The following is a 17903-nucleotide window of genomic DNA, read 5'->3' as shown; positions in this document are numbered from 1 at the left end:
TTTGCGGCCCTCCTGTACCGTGGGAATTTCTCACGGTCAGCGGGGCCGTAAAGGAGCTAACCGGATCAGCGCTGCCTGAACTCCGGCGAACCCGCTTATGCAATGACGGGGCTGCTTTACGGCCCCATCATTATAGCGGCGGCAGCGATTTAGAGCGGTCACATTTTATGTGGCTGCTCTAAAGTGCAGATCTTCGTGGGACACTCGTGGGCTACTACGGAGGGGTAAGGATAAGGTTGTGGTTTATTATTTTATATTTTATTACAGGAGATCGATGGTTTCGGGGAATTAGGTGTCTAGGTGAGTATAGGTGTATTTTTTATTTTTTACTTTATTTTAGGTGGCGATCGGCGGGGACAGGTAATGTATAAACTAATTTATTTTAGGGAACCACTGGCCACCAATGAAATGTATTTAAAATTTATTGGGGACCAAAAACAAAAACAAAAATATGGGGGCCTAAAAGAATAAAACATGTATAGGGACAAAAATAACATATGGGGCAGTTTAAATAGCAGGATCAGGCTGATGGGAACTACTGCTCCCATCGAGCTGATCCTGCTGGCACGAGTGGACGGGGGACAGACATAGGCCGATGGGAGTAGTAGTGTCACATTGGCCTATGTCTGCATGCACGCAGACACCCGTAGACACACGCAAACACCCACAAACACCCACAGACATCGCGCAGACACCCGCAAACACACACAGACCCCCGCAAACACCCACAGACATCGCGCAGACACCCGCAAACACACACAGACAGCCGCAAACACCCACAGACATGGCGCACACACCAATCATGACCGGGACATTCAGGTCCATCCTCTTGCACCACTCCAGGTGCTCAGCCATGATCCAGGAAGACGGGAATGGTATGGGATTCTCGTCTTCCTGGATTGATGGGATGGTCTGGGAGGTGTGGCTGACCTGTGCGGCCGTGGGAAAGTTCATGTGAGTTCATGCAGTCAAGCATGAACTCACATGAACCCTCTGAGGGCACGGCGGCTACTTCAAATGAACAGCTGATCAGCATCAGCTGTTCATTTGAAATAACCGGCGGGAGAGCGCAGCACAGAATGGGAAAGCCCGTGGTGAAGTCTTTTTACTGCCGTCTTCCCCGCCCGGGTCCTTCGCTCCCCACTCCTTGGTGCTGCGCTCCCCGTCCGGTCCTAACTTCCGATCGGGATGGGAGGTGGCGGGGGGAGCGGAGGATCGGGATGGGAGGCTGCGGGGAAGCAGTATGGGGCTGTGTGATTGTTTAAAAGCCGGCGGCCTTTTATCGCCCGCCGGCTTTTTACCGCCCGCTGGCTTTTAAACAATCAGGAGAATTCTCTCACGCTGGGATTTCAGTCCGATATTAGTGTCCCATTGACTTGCATTGGTTTCCGGTATCGGAATCGGCGATATCCGATATTTTTTGGGTATCGGTCCGATATTTCCCGATATCGGAAGGTATCGCTCAACACTAGTTAAAAGTTGACCAGCGATTTCTCATTTTTCCAACAAAATTTACAAAACCATTTTTTTTAGAAACACATCACATTTGAAGTCACTTTGAGGGGTCTTTATGACAGAAAATACCAAAAAGTGACACCATTCTAAAAACAGCCCCCCTCAAGGTGCTCAAAACCACATTCAAGAACTTTATTAACCCTTCAGGTGTTTCACAGGAATTTTTGGAATGTGGAAGAAAAAAATTAACATTTAACTTTTTTCACAAAAATGTTACTTTAGACCCAATTTTATTTTATTTTCGCAGCGGGAACCGGAAAAAATGGACCTCAAAATTTATTGTGCAATTTCTCCTGAGCATGCAGATACCCCATATGTGGGGAAAAAACACTGTTTGGGCACACGGCAGGGTTCGGAAGGGAAGGAGCGCCATCTGACTTTTTGAATGTAAAATTTGCTTGAATAATTAGCGGACGCCATGTTGTGCTTGGGGAGCCCCTGATGTGCCTAAACAGTGGAGACCCCCCACAAGTGACACCATCTTGGAAACTAGACCCCTTAACATTCAAAAAGTCAAATGGCGCTCCTTCCCTTCCGAACCCTGTCGTATGCCCAAGCAGTGGTTTTCCCCCACATATGGGGTATCTGCTTACTCAGGAGAAATTGCACAACAAACTGCATGGGGCAATTTCTCCTGTTACCCTTATGAAAATGCAAAATTGGGGGCTGAAAAACATTTTTGTGGGAAAACTGTGAAAATTTTATTTTTACAGCTCAATGTTATAAACTTCTGTGAAGCACCTGGGGATTCAAGGTGCTCACCATACATCTAGATAAGTTCCCTGAGGATTTTATCAAGGGGTATAGTGAACATTTTGAACCCAGAGGTACGACACAGAATTTGATAACATTAGGTCAAGATATTGAATAAGTTGTCATTAGGCTGCGTGCCCACGTAGCGTTTTTCAAGCGTATATGCTGCGGAATTTCCGCAGCGTAAACGCTTGTGAAACGCTTGGTAATCCGCTCCCCATGGTCCCCAAGGGGATTCCGCAAGTTCTATGCACATGCTGCGGATTTTTCCGCAGCGTTTATGCTGCGTTCAAAAATCCGCAGCATGTTCATTAATTTTGCGTTTCCGCAAGCGGAATTAACTTGTGCAATGCATTAAAAAATGCAAGGCAATTCCGCATGTGGTAAACGTGTTATAAACGAACGAAAAAAGCGCAATAAACGCGTGCGGAATTCCGCATGCGTTTTTCCGGGAGAGGACTTGCAGAAATGAAGCAGAAATTTTCTGCTTCATTTCTGCAACGTGGGCACATAGCCTTAGTCTTGAGCGCAAGAGGTCGGTAATTGAGTTTGCATCGGGTACTCAGGTATGCACCATGTATGAGTGTTCGAGTGACATGCTCGAGTCCCCGCCCGCATGTTTCACGGTTATTAGACACCCGAAAAAAAACATGTGGGGATCGCTCGTGCATGACAGGCAATCCCTGCAAGGTTTTTTTGGCCGCGAAGCATATGGGGCAGAGACTCGAGCATGTCACTCGAGCACCCGCGATACTCAGTGCATACCCGAGCACCCGATGCAAACTCAAGTAGCGAGAATTTGCGCTCAACACTAGTCGCCATATCGTCATCTTTTTTTTTTTTTACTTTTGAAAAAAATCCCAACCCTAACCCTTGCCCAACCCTAACCCCAACCATAGCGCAACCCTAACCCTAGCCCAACCCTAACCCTAATCCTAGCACAACCCTAGCCCAACCCTAACCCTAGCACAACCCTAGCCCAACCCTAACCCTAGCACAACCCTAACCCTAAAGTTAATTTTTTATGCCGTACCTCCTGCGGTATAAGTGATTAGACGTCTTTATTCTTCGGGTCGGTGCGATTACAGTGATACCAAAATCATATCGGGTTTTTTATCATTGACAGCTGTCACACACTAAAAGACGCATTTTTTTTGTAAAATCTAGTTTTTGCATCGCCATATTTTGAGAGCTATAATTTTTACATATTTTGGCCGACAGAGTCATGTGACGGCTTGTTTTTTGCGGGATGAGTTGACGTTTTTATTGTTGCCATTTTCAGGCACGTGACATTTTTTAATTCCGATTTTTGGGAGGCAGAATAAACAAAAACCAACAATTCAGGAATTTTTATTGTTTTTGTTTTTTTTTATGCTGTTCCACGTGTGGTAAAATTGATAAGGTAGCTTTATTCTTCGTGTCAGTACGTTTACAGTGTTACCACATTTATATTGTTTTTCTATGTTTTGGCGCTTTTACACAATAAAAGCTATTTTCTAAAAAAATTATTTTTTGCATCGCTTTATTCTGAGAGCTATAACTTTTTATTTTTCGGCTGATAGAGCTGTATGGCGGCTTGCTTTTTGCGGGACAATATGACGTTTTCAGCGGTACCATTTTTATTTATATTCGTCTTTTTGATCGCATGTTATTACATTTTTTGTTTGGCGGTATGATGATAAAGCATTGTTTTTTCTTTGTTTTTGTTTTTTTACCGTGTTCACTGAAGGGGCTAACTAGTGGGACAGTTTTATAGGTCAGGTCGTTCCGAACGTGGCGATACCAAATATGTGTATTTTTAATGTTTTTTTTTTCTAATAATAATATTTATTGATGGATGCATTATATTTTTATTTTTGGTGGATTCTTTTTTTATTACTTTGACACTTTTTTTTCTTTTACACCTTGTCCCACTATGGGACTTTCACTTTTCTTATTCTGATCGCCTGTATAGCATAGGGATGGAACACCATACCTGTGCTATAAAGGTTGTCAACGCTGCAGATGCAGAAGATACTTTGGTCAGGCACTGCGCATGACCAAAATATCTTCCTGCAGTCTGGTGACCCGGATGTTGTCATGACGACATCGGGTCGTCATGGCAACATCGGGGAAGCCGTGGCAGACAGCGCTGGAGGCCGGGAGAGGAGGTGAGTATCCTGATCACCTCCTCTTGCACCAGCAATGCTGCGATCGACTTCGATCGCAGCATTGCGGGGGTTAATGTGCCGGGAGCGGTGCGGGACCACTCCCAGCACATAGCACCAGGTGTCAGCTGTGACAATCAGCTGACAGCCGGCGGCGATCGCACCCGCACAGCCTGTGTGTGGGCGTGATCGCAAAGACATACTAATACGTATCAGGCTCTTAAAGCCCAGGGCGCAGATACGTATTAGTACGTCTTGGGATTTAAAGGGGTTAATACTTATGGTGTTAGTCCTGTACATATTCATGGCCATATATTACTATGTGCCATTGCCCTTCTTTGTTTTGTCATATACTTGTATGTTTGGGGGTGCTTGGCCCTTACTATGTGTGACACTTTATTTACTTATGAAAATTTCTAAGTTTTTTAGGCTCACTGTGGACTGTGTCTGTGCACATCAGGAGCTTTTCCATTAATTTAACTGTATAAAGACTAAACTTTCCTAACAAGATACCAACTAAAAAAATCATATCTTCAATGTAAGCTTTTTTTTATAATGTGTCCATTCGATGGTCAGATTTCTAAACATCCATCGTGACTACCAATGTCAAGCATATGCTTCCTGATTGTATGCACCTGACAATGGTCATGAACACCATGTTCTTATGCTTTAGGCTACATTCCCACGATGAGCTTTTGGTGACTTTTTGACGCTGCAGAATTTCTGCACCTAATAAGTGAATTAGGTTACTTGCATTTTTCATTGTGTTTTTGTGAACATGCATTTTTATCGCGTTTTTGACACTGCGGTTTTTGTCTCTTTTTGGTGTGTGATGCTTTAAATAAATCTGCTTTGTTTTTGATACTTCCTGGTATTTGGCTTTGACAAAATTTTATTGCTATACTCAGGTGCAGATTATATGCGATTTTGATGCGTTGCGACCTCGGAAACGCACTAAAAACACATGTGCATTTTTTACCTGCAGAATTTATGCACCCAATGGAAGTCGATGGGGAAAAATCCACACAGAAAACGAAGTGTAACCACAAGAGAAATTGACATGTTGCAGACTTTAAACGTGCATCGCAGGTCAGTTTACGCAGAGTAAAAAAAAAAGCACAGTGGGCAGGAGATTTCTATAAATCCCATGTGCTGGAACTGTAAATTGTGTTAAATGACAGACTCAGCTCTGCCGTGTTCACACATCAGATAATAAATATGGAGACTAGTAGATCCTTGATTTGACTACTTACCAGGCGTTTAAGGAGCTGTTTTATGCCTTTCGGCTTAAACTCCTCCTCAGACTCAGAATTGAAGCTCTGGGTAGACGTTTTCCTCTTACCAGCTGCTCGCTGTGGGCGTTTGCACTTGCTCTGCTTAGATGTCTCTTTTGTGTCCTTTGTGCTCTCATTTATATCACAAAATTCCTTCAAGTAAGCAAAAAATATGTTTTAGTACAGCTATAGTTCAGCAAATCACCTGAGGATACGCTGAAGATTTTTGGGAATTTAAAAACGTAATACCGGTAACACAATAAAGTAACAACATAGTGGACAACAAATTAGCCAAATCCCTTCCACACAATGCATAAAATTACACAGTATTTCATTATAAATTATTTACTAAAATAGCCAGGAGAGCTGTCAGGAGTTCTTTAAGCAACGATAAAGTCCTTTTTATTTTACCTTGTGCTGTCCTGTTTTTTGCTTCCGGATCTGTTTAGAAATGTCTGTGGCTTTGTCTACATCACATAAACAATGAGATGAAGATCAGCTTTGATATTCAAAGAAAAGAAGCAATCTGAATCCTTAAAAAGCTAAACATTTCTACCTCAAGAAGTATATACCAAGTCCTAGCTCTTTGTTAACTACTTAAAAGGAACATGTCATCAGAAAAATATCTATAGTCGAAATCAGGTTACATTAAATTTATATATTGACATTTTACTTATAATGTTTTTTTTAATTATTATTCAATTGTCCATATCAATATCTATATTAAATCACACTGTCCACTAAGTGTAATACTACACTATCCCTTCAGAGTCTGTCTTTTCAGGGATCATTATCATTACAGACAGGGCTATAATCACAGATAAGTATACTTATATATACTGTGTAAGGTATATAGGCCAATGCACCAGTTCAACGTACCAAAAATAATAGAGATAATACAGTTGAGCAAAATGATTTACACTACCCTTGTCCAGTGGCAACGTCTGTACTCCCTGCTGAACAACTGTACCGAAGCGCTTAAAACTCCCTACTGCCAATCATCCTAGGCACCACTATTGTAGGCTTGCACAACGTCATGACTAAAAATCTAATTCAAACCATAGGTAATTTTCTGATGACATCTTTGTTTTAAAGGGGTTTTCCCATGAACAAAAGTTAATTTTAAAAATTGTCTGTATCTGACTGTGCAGGAACATGGTCTGATCATACCACAGCTCCTGGGCAGGGGATGAAGCAAAAGAGTATACAGATATTACAGCAGGGGATCACAGCTGATTCTTTTTGCGAGGTAAAATATTGTTTAAAAACAGGCAGTGAAATATTTTACCTCACAAAATGAATCCTCTGTGACCCCCTGCTGTAATGTCTGTATTGTCTTTTGCTTCCTCCCCTGCCCAGGAGATGTGGTAAGTTCCCTACACAGTTAGAGACAGACAATTTTTAAAATGAACTTTTGTTCGTGGGAAAATCCCTTTAAGTAAAGGTGTATTGCTTCCTCTGCTACTACAACTGAGGCCGGAGCTTCACTTGCTCATGACCCTTGCAGATGAGGCCTACCCAGCAGGGTCCACCACTGTCACTTTTAGGGTACGCTCCCACTAGCGTATAAAAAAAATCGGATCACATTATCATCCATGAGAGTGGGACGATTTTTTTTCTCACTTGTCATCCGTGTGCTGTCCGCATGCAATAAGTATTTTAACTCAACAGCTATTAATCTTTTACAGGACAATTTACAGTTTCCTATGCTATACAATTATAATGTATAAGTAAAAATCAGATGCCAAACTGATGGTCCATATGACATGCAATTGGTTTCTCACACTGTACAGATTTCAGAGTGAAATCACAGCATGCTGCAAATTTTTTCTCATGCCGAATACAGCTGAGAAAAATATGCAGATCTGCACTTCCTCATTGAATAAAATCGGTCTGCGTGCAATACCATTTTTAATCGGATTGCATTCATACGATGTATACGCTAGTGTGATCGAGTCCTTAATCTTTAGGGAAAGCTAAGTGACAACCATGTTGCTGCAATAACTAATTCCCAGGATGGAACTTACTTTTTCTACAGTCTTGAGAAAAATTACCCTTTATGTAGTTCTGTAAAAGTAAAGGAAGTGCCACTACAGAACTAGGCAAATCTGACGACCACTGTAGGAGCTATAGTAGCAGCCATATTTTTTGTCAGCTTTGCCAAAAGGCTGAAAGCAGATTTGTATTAATGTTAAGTAAAGTAAACTCTACATCCTTTCCTGCTCTAAATTAATCATGGCCATGTGGTAACTGTTTTAAAAGTGAGGGCAGAACAGTCAATATGTAGTCATTATGTGTGTGACACCTAAGTGTGTGATAAGCCACACTGGCAGGCTACATGGTTATCACATGGCAAATGCACTTACCTATTACGGTCTTCTCTTTTGGCAGATTGCCTTGCTTTTGTCTGCTGTAGCCAACGATCTTCGGTTTCATTTTGCTTCCAGGATCTCGTAACCAGCTAATATCTGTTTTGCTGTCATCACCTCCTCTGTCAGTATCAGTGTCACTAAACAGATGCTTGCGGGAGTTTTTAGGCTGCGCAGTTGGAGCACAAGTTTAATATAAAATAATTTACATCATAATTGTGATGCTTTGGGCATTTATAAACTGGAATGTAAAAAGTTTATAAGTAAGGTGTATCTGTGAACACTACCTATATATTGTAACAATGTAATGTTAGTGCTATATTATTCAATTAGGGTATGTGCACACGGTAAGCATTTGCTGCAGACATTTCTGCATTAAAAACGTCTCTGAATTTCTGCATCAAAAATGCTGCATAAAATACATGCATTTTTATCATGTTTTACATGCGTTTTCCCCATTCATTAAAATGGGTGAAAACACTTCAAAAACACTGAAAGAATTGACATTTTGCAGATTTGAAACTGCTTCAAATCTGCAAGGAAAAAATAAGCTACAAGTGAGTGAGATTTCAGAAAACTGAATTCACTTTATAGGTACAGTAAAATGCTGCGAGTTTTTTTTTTTTTTGCAGCAAAAAAACAGCAGAAAAAATGCGATATGTGAAAATACCCTTAGGAAGAGGCCAGCAGGCAGGGAAAGTCTCAAAGTTGAGGTAGTTACCTTCTGTTCGCTCTCTTTTTCAGTTTTGCTGGTTATCATAGATGATGCTCTTAAAAACAAAAAAAAACAAATATAAAATGATTTAGTGATGTTTAATAGTTTATTTTTTTTATAATCCACAAGAAAAATTTCCCATGCTCAGATAATTTACAAAAACTATGAAAAGAAAAATATGTGCAGGACATAAGCAAAACAAGAGATCATCTACATTAGTACAAATATAGTTAAAGAGGTTTTTACATTACTTTTGGCCTATTTAGGCCATCCAAATTGTCTACCATGCATAAAAGTCATCATTCTCGGCAGCACGTCTGGATAAGCAGGTGATGTGCTGTCGATAACATGATACTGTGTGGAGACAGAAGCATCATATTAACTTTCTGTCCTCATATAAGCTGATCAGTACACAACTGCTAATCAAACAAAACTGATACATCAACACACACAGCTCTGCTACATCAACACACATAACTCTGCTACATCAACACACACCTCAGCTACATCTACAACTCTCCTATATCAAAACACACACAAGTCTGCTACATCAAAACACACACAACTATGCTAGATCTAAACACACACATATATACACACCCACTCAGCTCACACTAAGCTCTCGTATATACACACACTCAACTCAGCTATATACACACACATCTTGCCTGTGTCCTGCTCCTATTCTTCGCTACCTAATCACGTGATTTTAGATTATCACAATACTCAAAGGTCCTGGCTGGATGTTCAGTCTTTATATAGACTGAACAGTGAGGGAAGGACCTGTTTGCGTTCTGCTCCATTGTTATATTCAGTTGTATCTTTGTCCTGATGACACAGATGCAGCTGAAGTCAAGATGTACCCTAACCTCCCAGGAAGGCTCCCCAAATTCAGGATACTTCCATTGGATCTAGGACGGTTGGGAGGTTTGCGGATAATGCTTGAATCTCAAATCCGGTAGGCTTGAAGGTTGACTTATCAATTTGCTTGTTTTATCATTTTGCAGAGTCACTGGTCCATAATGGGAAAAGACGGATTTTGGTAAGACCTTACCTGTAAAATCCTTTTCAGCGAAGGAAGGAAGGGAGACACAGATCCATTACTAGTGGGTAGGCGGAGCCCCACAGGATAGTTCACCTCAGATTAGAAAAAGTGACGACCGGCCCCTCCAGCTTAGGCTCCTCCTACTCCCATGTCCTTCAGTCCGTACACAAGCTAAGGAAGAGCAGACAACACCAGCGGAACAACACAACCCCTTCCGAAAATTCAGAAATGCGAGAGAACAGGTTATGCATATAACAGAAAACACACACAGTCTCAGGCACTACTCACTGGACCTGACAACTGCGATGAGCTGGCAATGCTGGAACAGAGCCCTAGCGTGCCGAACCCCGCACAGATGACTGCCATCAGAGAGGAGTCGCGCAGCATCTTGAAAAACAATAATACACTTCTGCCATGGGAGGGTGCTGTGTCTCCCTTCCTTCCTTCGCTGAAAAGGATTTTACAGGTAAGGTCTTACCAAAATCCGTCTTTCAGCAGCAGAAGGGAAGGAAGGGAGACACAGATCCATTACTAGTGGGACGTCCCAAAGCAGTCCAGAACTCAAGGGTGGGAAACAGTGGCAGAATCGCCAACACCCCAACAACTTAGGCAAGCGCGCAACAAGCGCCAAAACTAGATAAAGAGATAACCTAAACCACCGCCGCCTGCAGGACCCTGCGTCCCAAGGCCGCATCGGCGGAAGCACTCACGTCCACTTTATAAAATTTAGTAAAAGTGTGAACGGAGCGCCAGGTAGCCGCCCGGCAGAGCTGCGCTGCAGAGGCCCCCTGACGAAAAGCCCACGACGAACCAACAGCTCTCGTGGAATGAGCTCGAACCTTAACCGGGCAAGGCTCGCCCTTGAGCCGGTACGCCTCCAGGATAGCCGAACGTATCCACCGAGCTATAGTGTCCTTGGAAGCCCGCTGACCACGCCGACGACCAGCAGGAATCACAAAAAGAGAGTCCGACTTCCGAAACCCTTGCGTGATTGTAAGATAGAACTTCAATGTCCGCACCAAATCCAACGAGTGCAAGGCTCGCTCCTTTGGACTCTTCGGATTCGGACAGAGGGAGGGCAACACGATATCCTGATTGACGTGGAAACGCGACACCACTTTAAGCAAAAAATCGCCACGGGTACGAAGCACCACGCGATCCGAGTGGAACTCCAGAAAAGGGGGCGAGCAAGACAGTGCCGCCAACTCAGAAACCCTTCTCAAGGAGGTGACCGCCACCAGGAAGGCCACCTTCCAAGAAAGCAAGTAAAGAGTAGCTGCATCCATAGGCTCAAAAGGCCCATGCTGAAACGCCTTCAAGACTAGATTGAGCTGGCAAGGAGCCACAAACGCCCTCCGAGGCGGAAACTGACGTGCAACCCCGCGAAAAAAACGACCGCACATCCTTGCGCGAGGCAATAGCCTTCCGAAAAAGCACGGATAGCGCAGATACCAGACCCCGCAAGGTACCAACCGCCAGACCCTTGGCCAAACCACATTGCAGAAAAGCCAAGAAGTTGGGAATGGAAAAAACCCTCGGGTTCCTTGACAATCCAGAACACCATGAATAGAAGGCCTCCCAAGTTCTGTGATAAATCCTAGTCGTAGCTGGACCTCTGGCCGCACGCAAGGTGGTAATGACCTCGGCCAAAAACCCACGACGGGTCAAGATCTCGGTCTAAAGTGCCACGCCGTCAAACGAAGCGACTTCAGGTCCTGATGGCGAATGGGCCCTTGGGTTAACAGGTCCGGGCGAAGAGGCAGTGGAAACGGAGGCGCCGCCAGAAGAGACACCAGCGTTGAACACCACGCCCTCCGCAGCCAACCCGGAACCACTAAAATCGTCGAAATTCGTTCGAGTTTGATCTGCCGGATCACCAGAGGAAGTAAGGATACCGGCGGAAACACGTAGATCAGCTCGAACTGGTCCCACGGGGCCACTAGAGCATCTACCGCCACAGCCTCCGTGTCCCTGTACCTGGACATGAACGTCGGAATCCTGGCGTTCAGCCTGGATGCCATCAAGTCCACTTGGGGAGTCCCCCAAAGGGAGCACAGCAGTGCAAAAACTTCCGGATGAAGGCTCCATTCTCCGGGATCCACCTGCTCGCGACTGAGGAAGTCCGCCGTGATATTCAGCACTCCTGGGATGTGAATAGCGGAGATGGCTGGAACCCTGGACTCGGCCCATACCAAGATCCGAGAGACCTCCATCATGAGTCTGGAACTCCTCGTCCCGCCCTGATGGTTGATATACATGACAGCTGTCGCATTGTCCGTCTGAATCCGGACCGGCAGACCACTCAAAGGGACCGTCCAATGTCGGAGGCAGAGAAATATCGCTCTCAACTCCAGGATGTTGATCGGCAGAGATGACTCCTCTGACGACCAGACCCCCTGAACCCAGAGATCGTTCCAAACCCCCCCAGCCAGACAGGCTGGCATCGGTGGTAATGACCGATCACCGTGGGAGGAGGAAGGATTTCCCCAGGGATAAAGCCTCCGGACGTAACCACCATCCAAGAGACTCTCACACCCTGCGGGAGATACCGACACAGCGATCTAGCGAAGCAGGCGATCGATCCCAACGGGTCAGATTAAGATCTTGGAGACCCCAGGAATGAAATTGTGCAAACGGTACGGCTTCCATTGCCGCCACCATCAGACCCAGAAGGCGCATACACTCCCGAAGGGACATCGCCATCGCCGACCTGATAGCCTGGACATGGTGACAAAGGTTCGCTTGTTTGTCCGGAGGCAGGGACACCACTGCTCGTACCGTGTCGAAATGCATCCCCAAGAACAGGATTGACTGCGACGGCTCCAATGACGACTTCTTCCAATTGACCAGCCACTCGAAGTCCTCCAGGTGCTGAAGGGAGAGATCGCGAGCTGTTACCGCCTCCTCCGCTGTGGGCGACACAATTAACAGGTCGTCCAGGTAGGGGAGAATCGTAACCCCTTGCCTTCGAAGGAGCGCCATGAGCGGCGCCAGAATCTTTGTAAAAACCCTGGGCGCCGAGGCCAACCCGAAAGGTAGGGCCACAAACTGGTAATGGGCCTGACCTATGGCGAAACGCAGGAAGCGTTGGTGAGCCCTGCCAATAGGGACATGCAAATAGGCGTCGCGGATGTTGATCGACACCAAGAAATCGTACTGCAACAGGGCCGCCACGACAGAGCGAAGATACTCCATACGGAATTTCCGGATCCGGACATGAACATTCAATTCTTTGAGGTCCAGAATGCGGCGAAACTTGTCCTCCTTTTTGGGGACCACAACAAGGTTGGAGTAAAACCCCCTTCCCCAGTCCTCCGGCGGAACCGGAACCACCACACCCTGCTGCAGAAGAGAGGCGACCTCCCGCAGCAGTGCGGCAGCCATCTTGGCCTCGGACGGGATGTGTGACTGACGAAACCTGTCCGGGGGTCGAGAATGAAACTCTATGAAATAGCCTGCCGACATAACTCGCGTCACCCAGGCGTCCGATACGTGGGACGCCCAAATCGACGCGAATTGCAGCAGACAACCTCCCACCCAAGAGCCCTCGAGAGGGTTCCTGGCGTCAGTCCGCCTTAGCGGGCTTTTTGTCAACCTCCCGTTTGTCCTGACGGAACTGTTGTTTCCAGGGAGTACGGGATTTCTGGGTGGTCTTTTTTCCGGAAGACGAGGGACGACCCGATCTCCAAGAAGGCTGACCGAACCGTCCCCTGGGCCGAAAGGACCGACGACCACTACCGGCACTTGACTTGCCAGACGTAGAAGCTGCTGCTTTCCGCTGCGGCAAAGCCGAATCCTTGGCCTTGGCAATCAGCTCCGTGAGGTCCGAACCAAAAAGCTGACCGCCCTTGTATGCCAGACTCAGCAAACCTTGTTTGGATACTGCGTCTCCAGTCCACTGTTTAAGCCACAGTGCTCTCCTGACTGACGGCCGAGGATTGAGCCCTGGATAGAACCGAAGTAGTATCCAGCACTGCGTCCCTGCTATATCGGGCCGCCTCTTCCAACAGCTGGAAAAGCCTTTCCACCTGAGACAGCGGAGTCCCATCTTGCCACGCCATCCGCAGCTGATCCAACCACCGCAGAGAAGCCTCACCAGCCCACATGGCCCCCAAGGCCGTTCGGAATCCATGACCCGCGGCCTCATAGATGGACTTCGCTGCTAACTTCGTCCTTCTGTCCAGCGGTTCCTGTAGACTTGCCTTCCCTTTAACAGGGAGCAAAGAGGATTTGCTCAGCTGAGACAATGGCACATCCACTTCAGGAGAGGCGACCCAATTAGCGATCATCTCCGTGGAGCAGGGATACAGGGCATCAAAAAACCGCATCCCCTGGAAGCGTTTATCCGGACACAGGCGTTCCTTCTCCACTGCCTTGTTAAGTTCATCGTGCGCCGGCAGCGTCGAACGAGCCCGACGTGACTCCTGATACAGGCGGGCCGACTTGCCAGGGCGCCTCGTCACCTCTTCAGACAGCTGTAACGCTTCCCGCATAGCCCCAATAAAAGAGTCCACGCGGCCCGAAAGCAAAGCAGAGCGACCCTGCCGATCCTCTTCATCAGAATCGGAGATCTCACCAGCAGAGTCTGTCGGTGATTCCGAAACCTCCGACGCACTGCGCGGAGGAGACAGCGCCACCACAGGCCTGTGGCGCTTCTTGCCTCGTGATGTCGGTTGGGACTTAGTTGATACCCAATGACCCAGGAGGTCCGACAGACTGTCAATGGAGCGAGTGAGCGCCTCCACTTTAACATCACTGAGGCCCCCGACCAGTGTCGAACCTGACGCAGTCGAAGACCCCGGCGTATCAGATACGCGTGACCGATCCTGAAGCGGACCGGGAGAGAGATCCGCGCTCCCTGGTCCCTGATCCGACATGCCCCCACACAGTTGCGAGCGTCGCGGATAAGGCGTTAATACCTTACAATGGGTACGGGAACCAAGGATGTGTGATTCCGCTACCACAGCCTGTTCCTACACAAAAAAAACCCAAGCACTGAAGGGTTAAAGCTCCTCCTTAGAGGGAGAAGAGCTACCCCAGCTGCCTGCAGAGCAAAAGTTAACCTAACAGACTAGGGTCCAGAAAGGGTTAACTGCCCTGATGAGGCCAGACCTCAGAAGGGGTTAATGCTGCTGACCACGCAATACACCTTTGCCTTAAAAGGACAGAGGTGTGCGAGTCCCAGAGCCTCCTCAGCGGGGAGGTAGCAGCGCCGGATATAGCACACCCTGTCGGCCTTAACAGGCCAGCAGTAAGGTGCTCTGCGCAGCAATAGTGTGAAAAAAGAATCTTCTGCCTTAAAAGGCAGAAGTGACTCACCAGTTGGCCGCGGTGACTGCTCTTTCTTAAGTCTGTGTCTGGTGTAGAGAGCGGGGAGCAGGGAGCAGGAGGTTGCACGAGGTAATGGACGCCGGCCCGGAAGAAGAAGGGTCTGGGACAGCTCCAGCGCGCGCTTTCCTGGCGCTTCCTGTCTGAAGCTATGATGACAGGCAGCAGAGAGGCGCGAAGCCACGCCCCCCGCCGCCGCTACTAATGGAGCCCGCGCTCCTCCGTCCCTGCTCCCCTGCCAGCCGAGAATTACACAAACACCTGCAGCGGTGATCTGCAAGGACAAAAAGGCAGTCACCACTTGAAACAGTAACAGCCGCAGCCGCTGAAGCACTCAAACATTTAGAGCACTTACCCAGCTGAGCGCCACAGGAACCCCCAGGGATGTGTGGCGCCGTGGCCCTTTGCTCCCCCCCACGGCGGAGCACGCAGGGACCCCACAGAAGCGGTGTGCGTCTCCGCCAGGGAGCGCCCTGTATCCCCCGGGGCCGGCAGGCTTCTGCGGGGACCTCCTTAGGGGGTACGCAGATCTGCCAGGGGAGGGTCAGGGGTCTCAGCAGCGCCGAGACCCCCTGAGACCTCTAGACCACGGGGGTCCAGGTCTCCGGAAATGATAAAAATAAAAAATTCTTCTGAGGAGCTGCAAAGGCAGCGACTATCCTCTGCGACCTCAAATTTAAGACTGAAGAACATGGGAGTAGGAGGAGCCTAAGCTGGAGGGGCCGGTCGTCACTTTTTCTAATCTGAGGTGAACTATCCTGTGGGGCTCCGCCTACCCACTAGTAATGGATCTGTGTCTCCCTTCCTTCCCTTCTGCTGCTGAAATACATGCCTATTTTTCTCAAGAATTTTCCAAATGTGAAGTATAAAACATGGTAAATTCATCAATTTATGATTGAATATGTTTTTATTTTATTTTCAGATATCAACAATTAACATTTCAGAGAGTAAACGACAAAATCTACATGCCAAATTGTGTTAATTAACATAATTACTTTCCACAATTGCTTATTAAGTCACTCTAGCATTCAATCTTGCAAAAAGTAATGAGTAAAGGTAAATGTCTTAGTCTATATCATACATAAGGAATCACAGGGGAGGGAAGGAAAACATGGAACATAAAGAGGGAGAAACATAGGGAAGACACAGAAAGTAAGGGGAATTTAACTTCAGTATAAACCTATATGGTATTATAACTTCACTGTGTAGTTTTTAATCAGATCTCAAAGTAAGGGGAACAAATTCATCAATTTATAACAAAATGCAGGGAATCAACCCAACTCATATCAGACAAATTTTTATTCCTGCGAGGAGCCTGACAAGTACAAAATTTTAAGTTATAAACTGTTACTTAGCCATGTAAATGGATGTTCCTGTGTATTATATAGGCTAGATAAAGGAGGAGGATAAAGCGGCTTCTAAATGGCTAATGTACTAGAAAACATACATGCTTGTAACAGGCTAATCTATTAGAGGAGGACACACAGGCTTGCAAAGGGTTAATTTACCAAAGGAGGACATACATGCTTACCCTTCATTGGTAACTGCAAAGTTCACAATTTGTTTTGATATAAATATCGATGAAACCTAAAGGAAGTAACAACTATTGTTTTAGTTTATATCATGCAGTACTGAAAAAGACAGCTAGATTTAAAGACCTCGGTTTCCCTTAACCATAAAAGTAAGAAGTATTATTTGTTTGATCGATTGTCCCTCCTCATACAGTTTTCATTATAAGAGTTAGACCTGTCTGTTTACACAGGAGGATGTGCTGATGAAAACTGGCAATTCTTATGTTAGCATAAAAGATGTGAACAAAAACAAATTATCATTCATTTGGACAATTATTTCCCTGTGTAAAAAGCCCTGTGGCCCATATGACATGTTTATCTATGAATTTATCACATTTCTGATGTTTTCCATATCACTTATTAACATACCCCAAGCTCTATCGCAGGCTCATCACTTTCCTTGGAGTGAAAACTGTAAACATCATCCCTGCTAAGGAAATATACTTGTTAAAATATAAAATCATACATAAGCTGTTATTGACGAACTTAAGACTTATTCTTTGTTTTTCTTAAAATAAGAAGTGAGGATGGATCTCTTTCATTTCTATGGAACCCTATGTCAAAATCATCAGTTTTCACGACACTTCATCCTGTTATAATCAGTTATTTGAAGTGTTATGAAAAATGCATAGTATGAAAATGAAGAAGTTTCCATCACTCCTAATCATTTCAATAGAGTATTGCTGAGCACATAAAGCCTCATCTCCATGGATAACTGGGGCTATAACTCAATCTCAAGATCCAGGGTTCCCAATGATCAGTGTCTACCTAATTTTTATATATCGTAAGGCTAAGTACCCACGATGCAGAAATGCTGCATATTTTTTCTGCTTCTCCCTAGCAGGAAAAACGCATGCAGATTTTACATGCGTTTTTCCTGCCAGGGAGAAGAAGAAAAAAATGGACATGCTGCGTATTTTTCCGCAATGATAATCCGCAGAGGAAATTTCCGCAGCATGTGAACAGCACATGCAGATTATCATTGGGGACCATGGGGCACGTATTACCAAGTGTTTTTTAAGCGTTTTCGCTACAGAAATTCTGCGGCAAAAACGCTTGAAAAACGCATAGTGGGCAAGCAGCCTAAAACACATTGTCCTGTTTTACATGGGTAAAACAGCAACAATCAAAGTTTTCTGCCGCTGGACAATGGTTGTCAATCACACCACTCCTGTGGGTTATCATG

The 17903-nt window shown here is 45.7% G+C and overlaps 1 protein-coding gene across 1 annotated transcript in view; it reads right to left on the bottom strand.

Moving 5' to 3' along the window:
• Positions 1-16868, bottom strand: part of SYCP2 (synaptonemal complex protein 2) — a 114579-nt gene extending 97711 nt beyond the window's left edge. Inside the window, exons 1-5 of the mRNA XM_073681552.1 lie at positions 16678-16868; positions 8780-8828; positions 8056-8227; positions 6101-6156; positions 5669-5842 (exon numbers count right to left, since the gene is read on the bottom strand). Coding sequence (XP_073537653.1) covers positions 5669-5842; positions 6101-6156; positions 8056-8227; positions 8780-8818 — 441 coding nt within the window. The 5' untranslated portion in view covers positions 8819-8828; positions 16678-16868. The remainder of the gene's footprint in view (positions 1-5668; positions 5843-6100; positions 6157-8055; positions 8228-8779; positions 8829-16677) is intronic.
• Between the last annotated feature and the right edge of the window lie 1035 nt (positions 16869-17903).

This window comes from Phyllobates terribilis, unplaced genomic scaffold (assembly GCF_046119375.1).
Source record: "Phyllobates terribilis strain yellow unplaced genomic scaffold, ASM4611937v1 Scaffold_5__5_contigs__length_657084704, whole genome shotgun sequence".
Taxonomy (NCBI): Eukaryota; Metazoa; Chordata; class Amphibia; order Anura; family Dendrobatidae; genus Phyllobates; species Phyllobates terribilis.
Note: the sequence above shows the minus strand (reverse complement) of the source record. Positions and strands in the feature narration are given on the sequence as shown.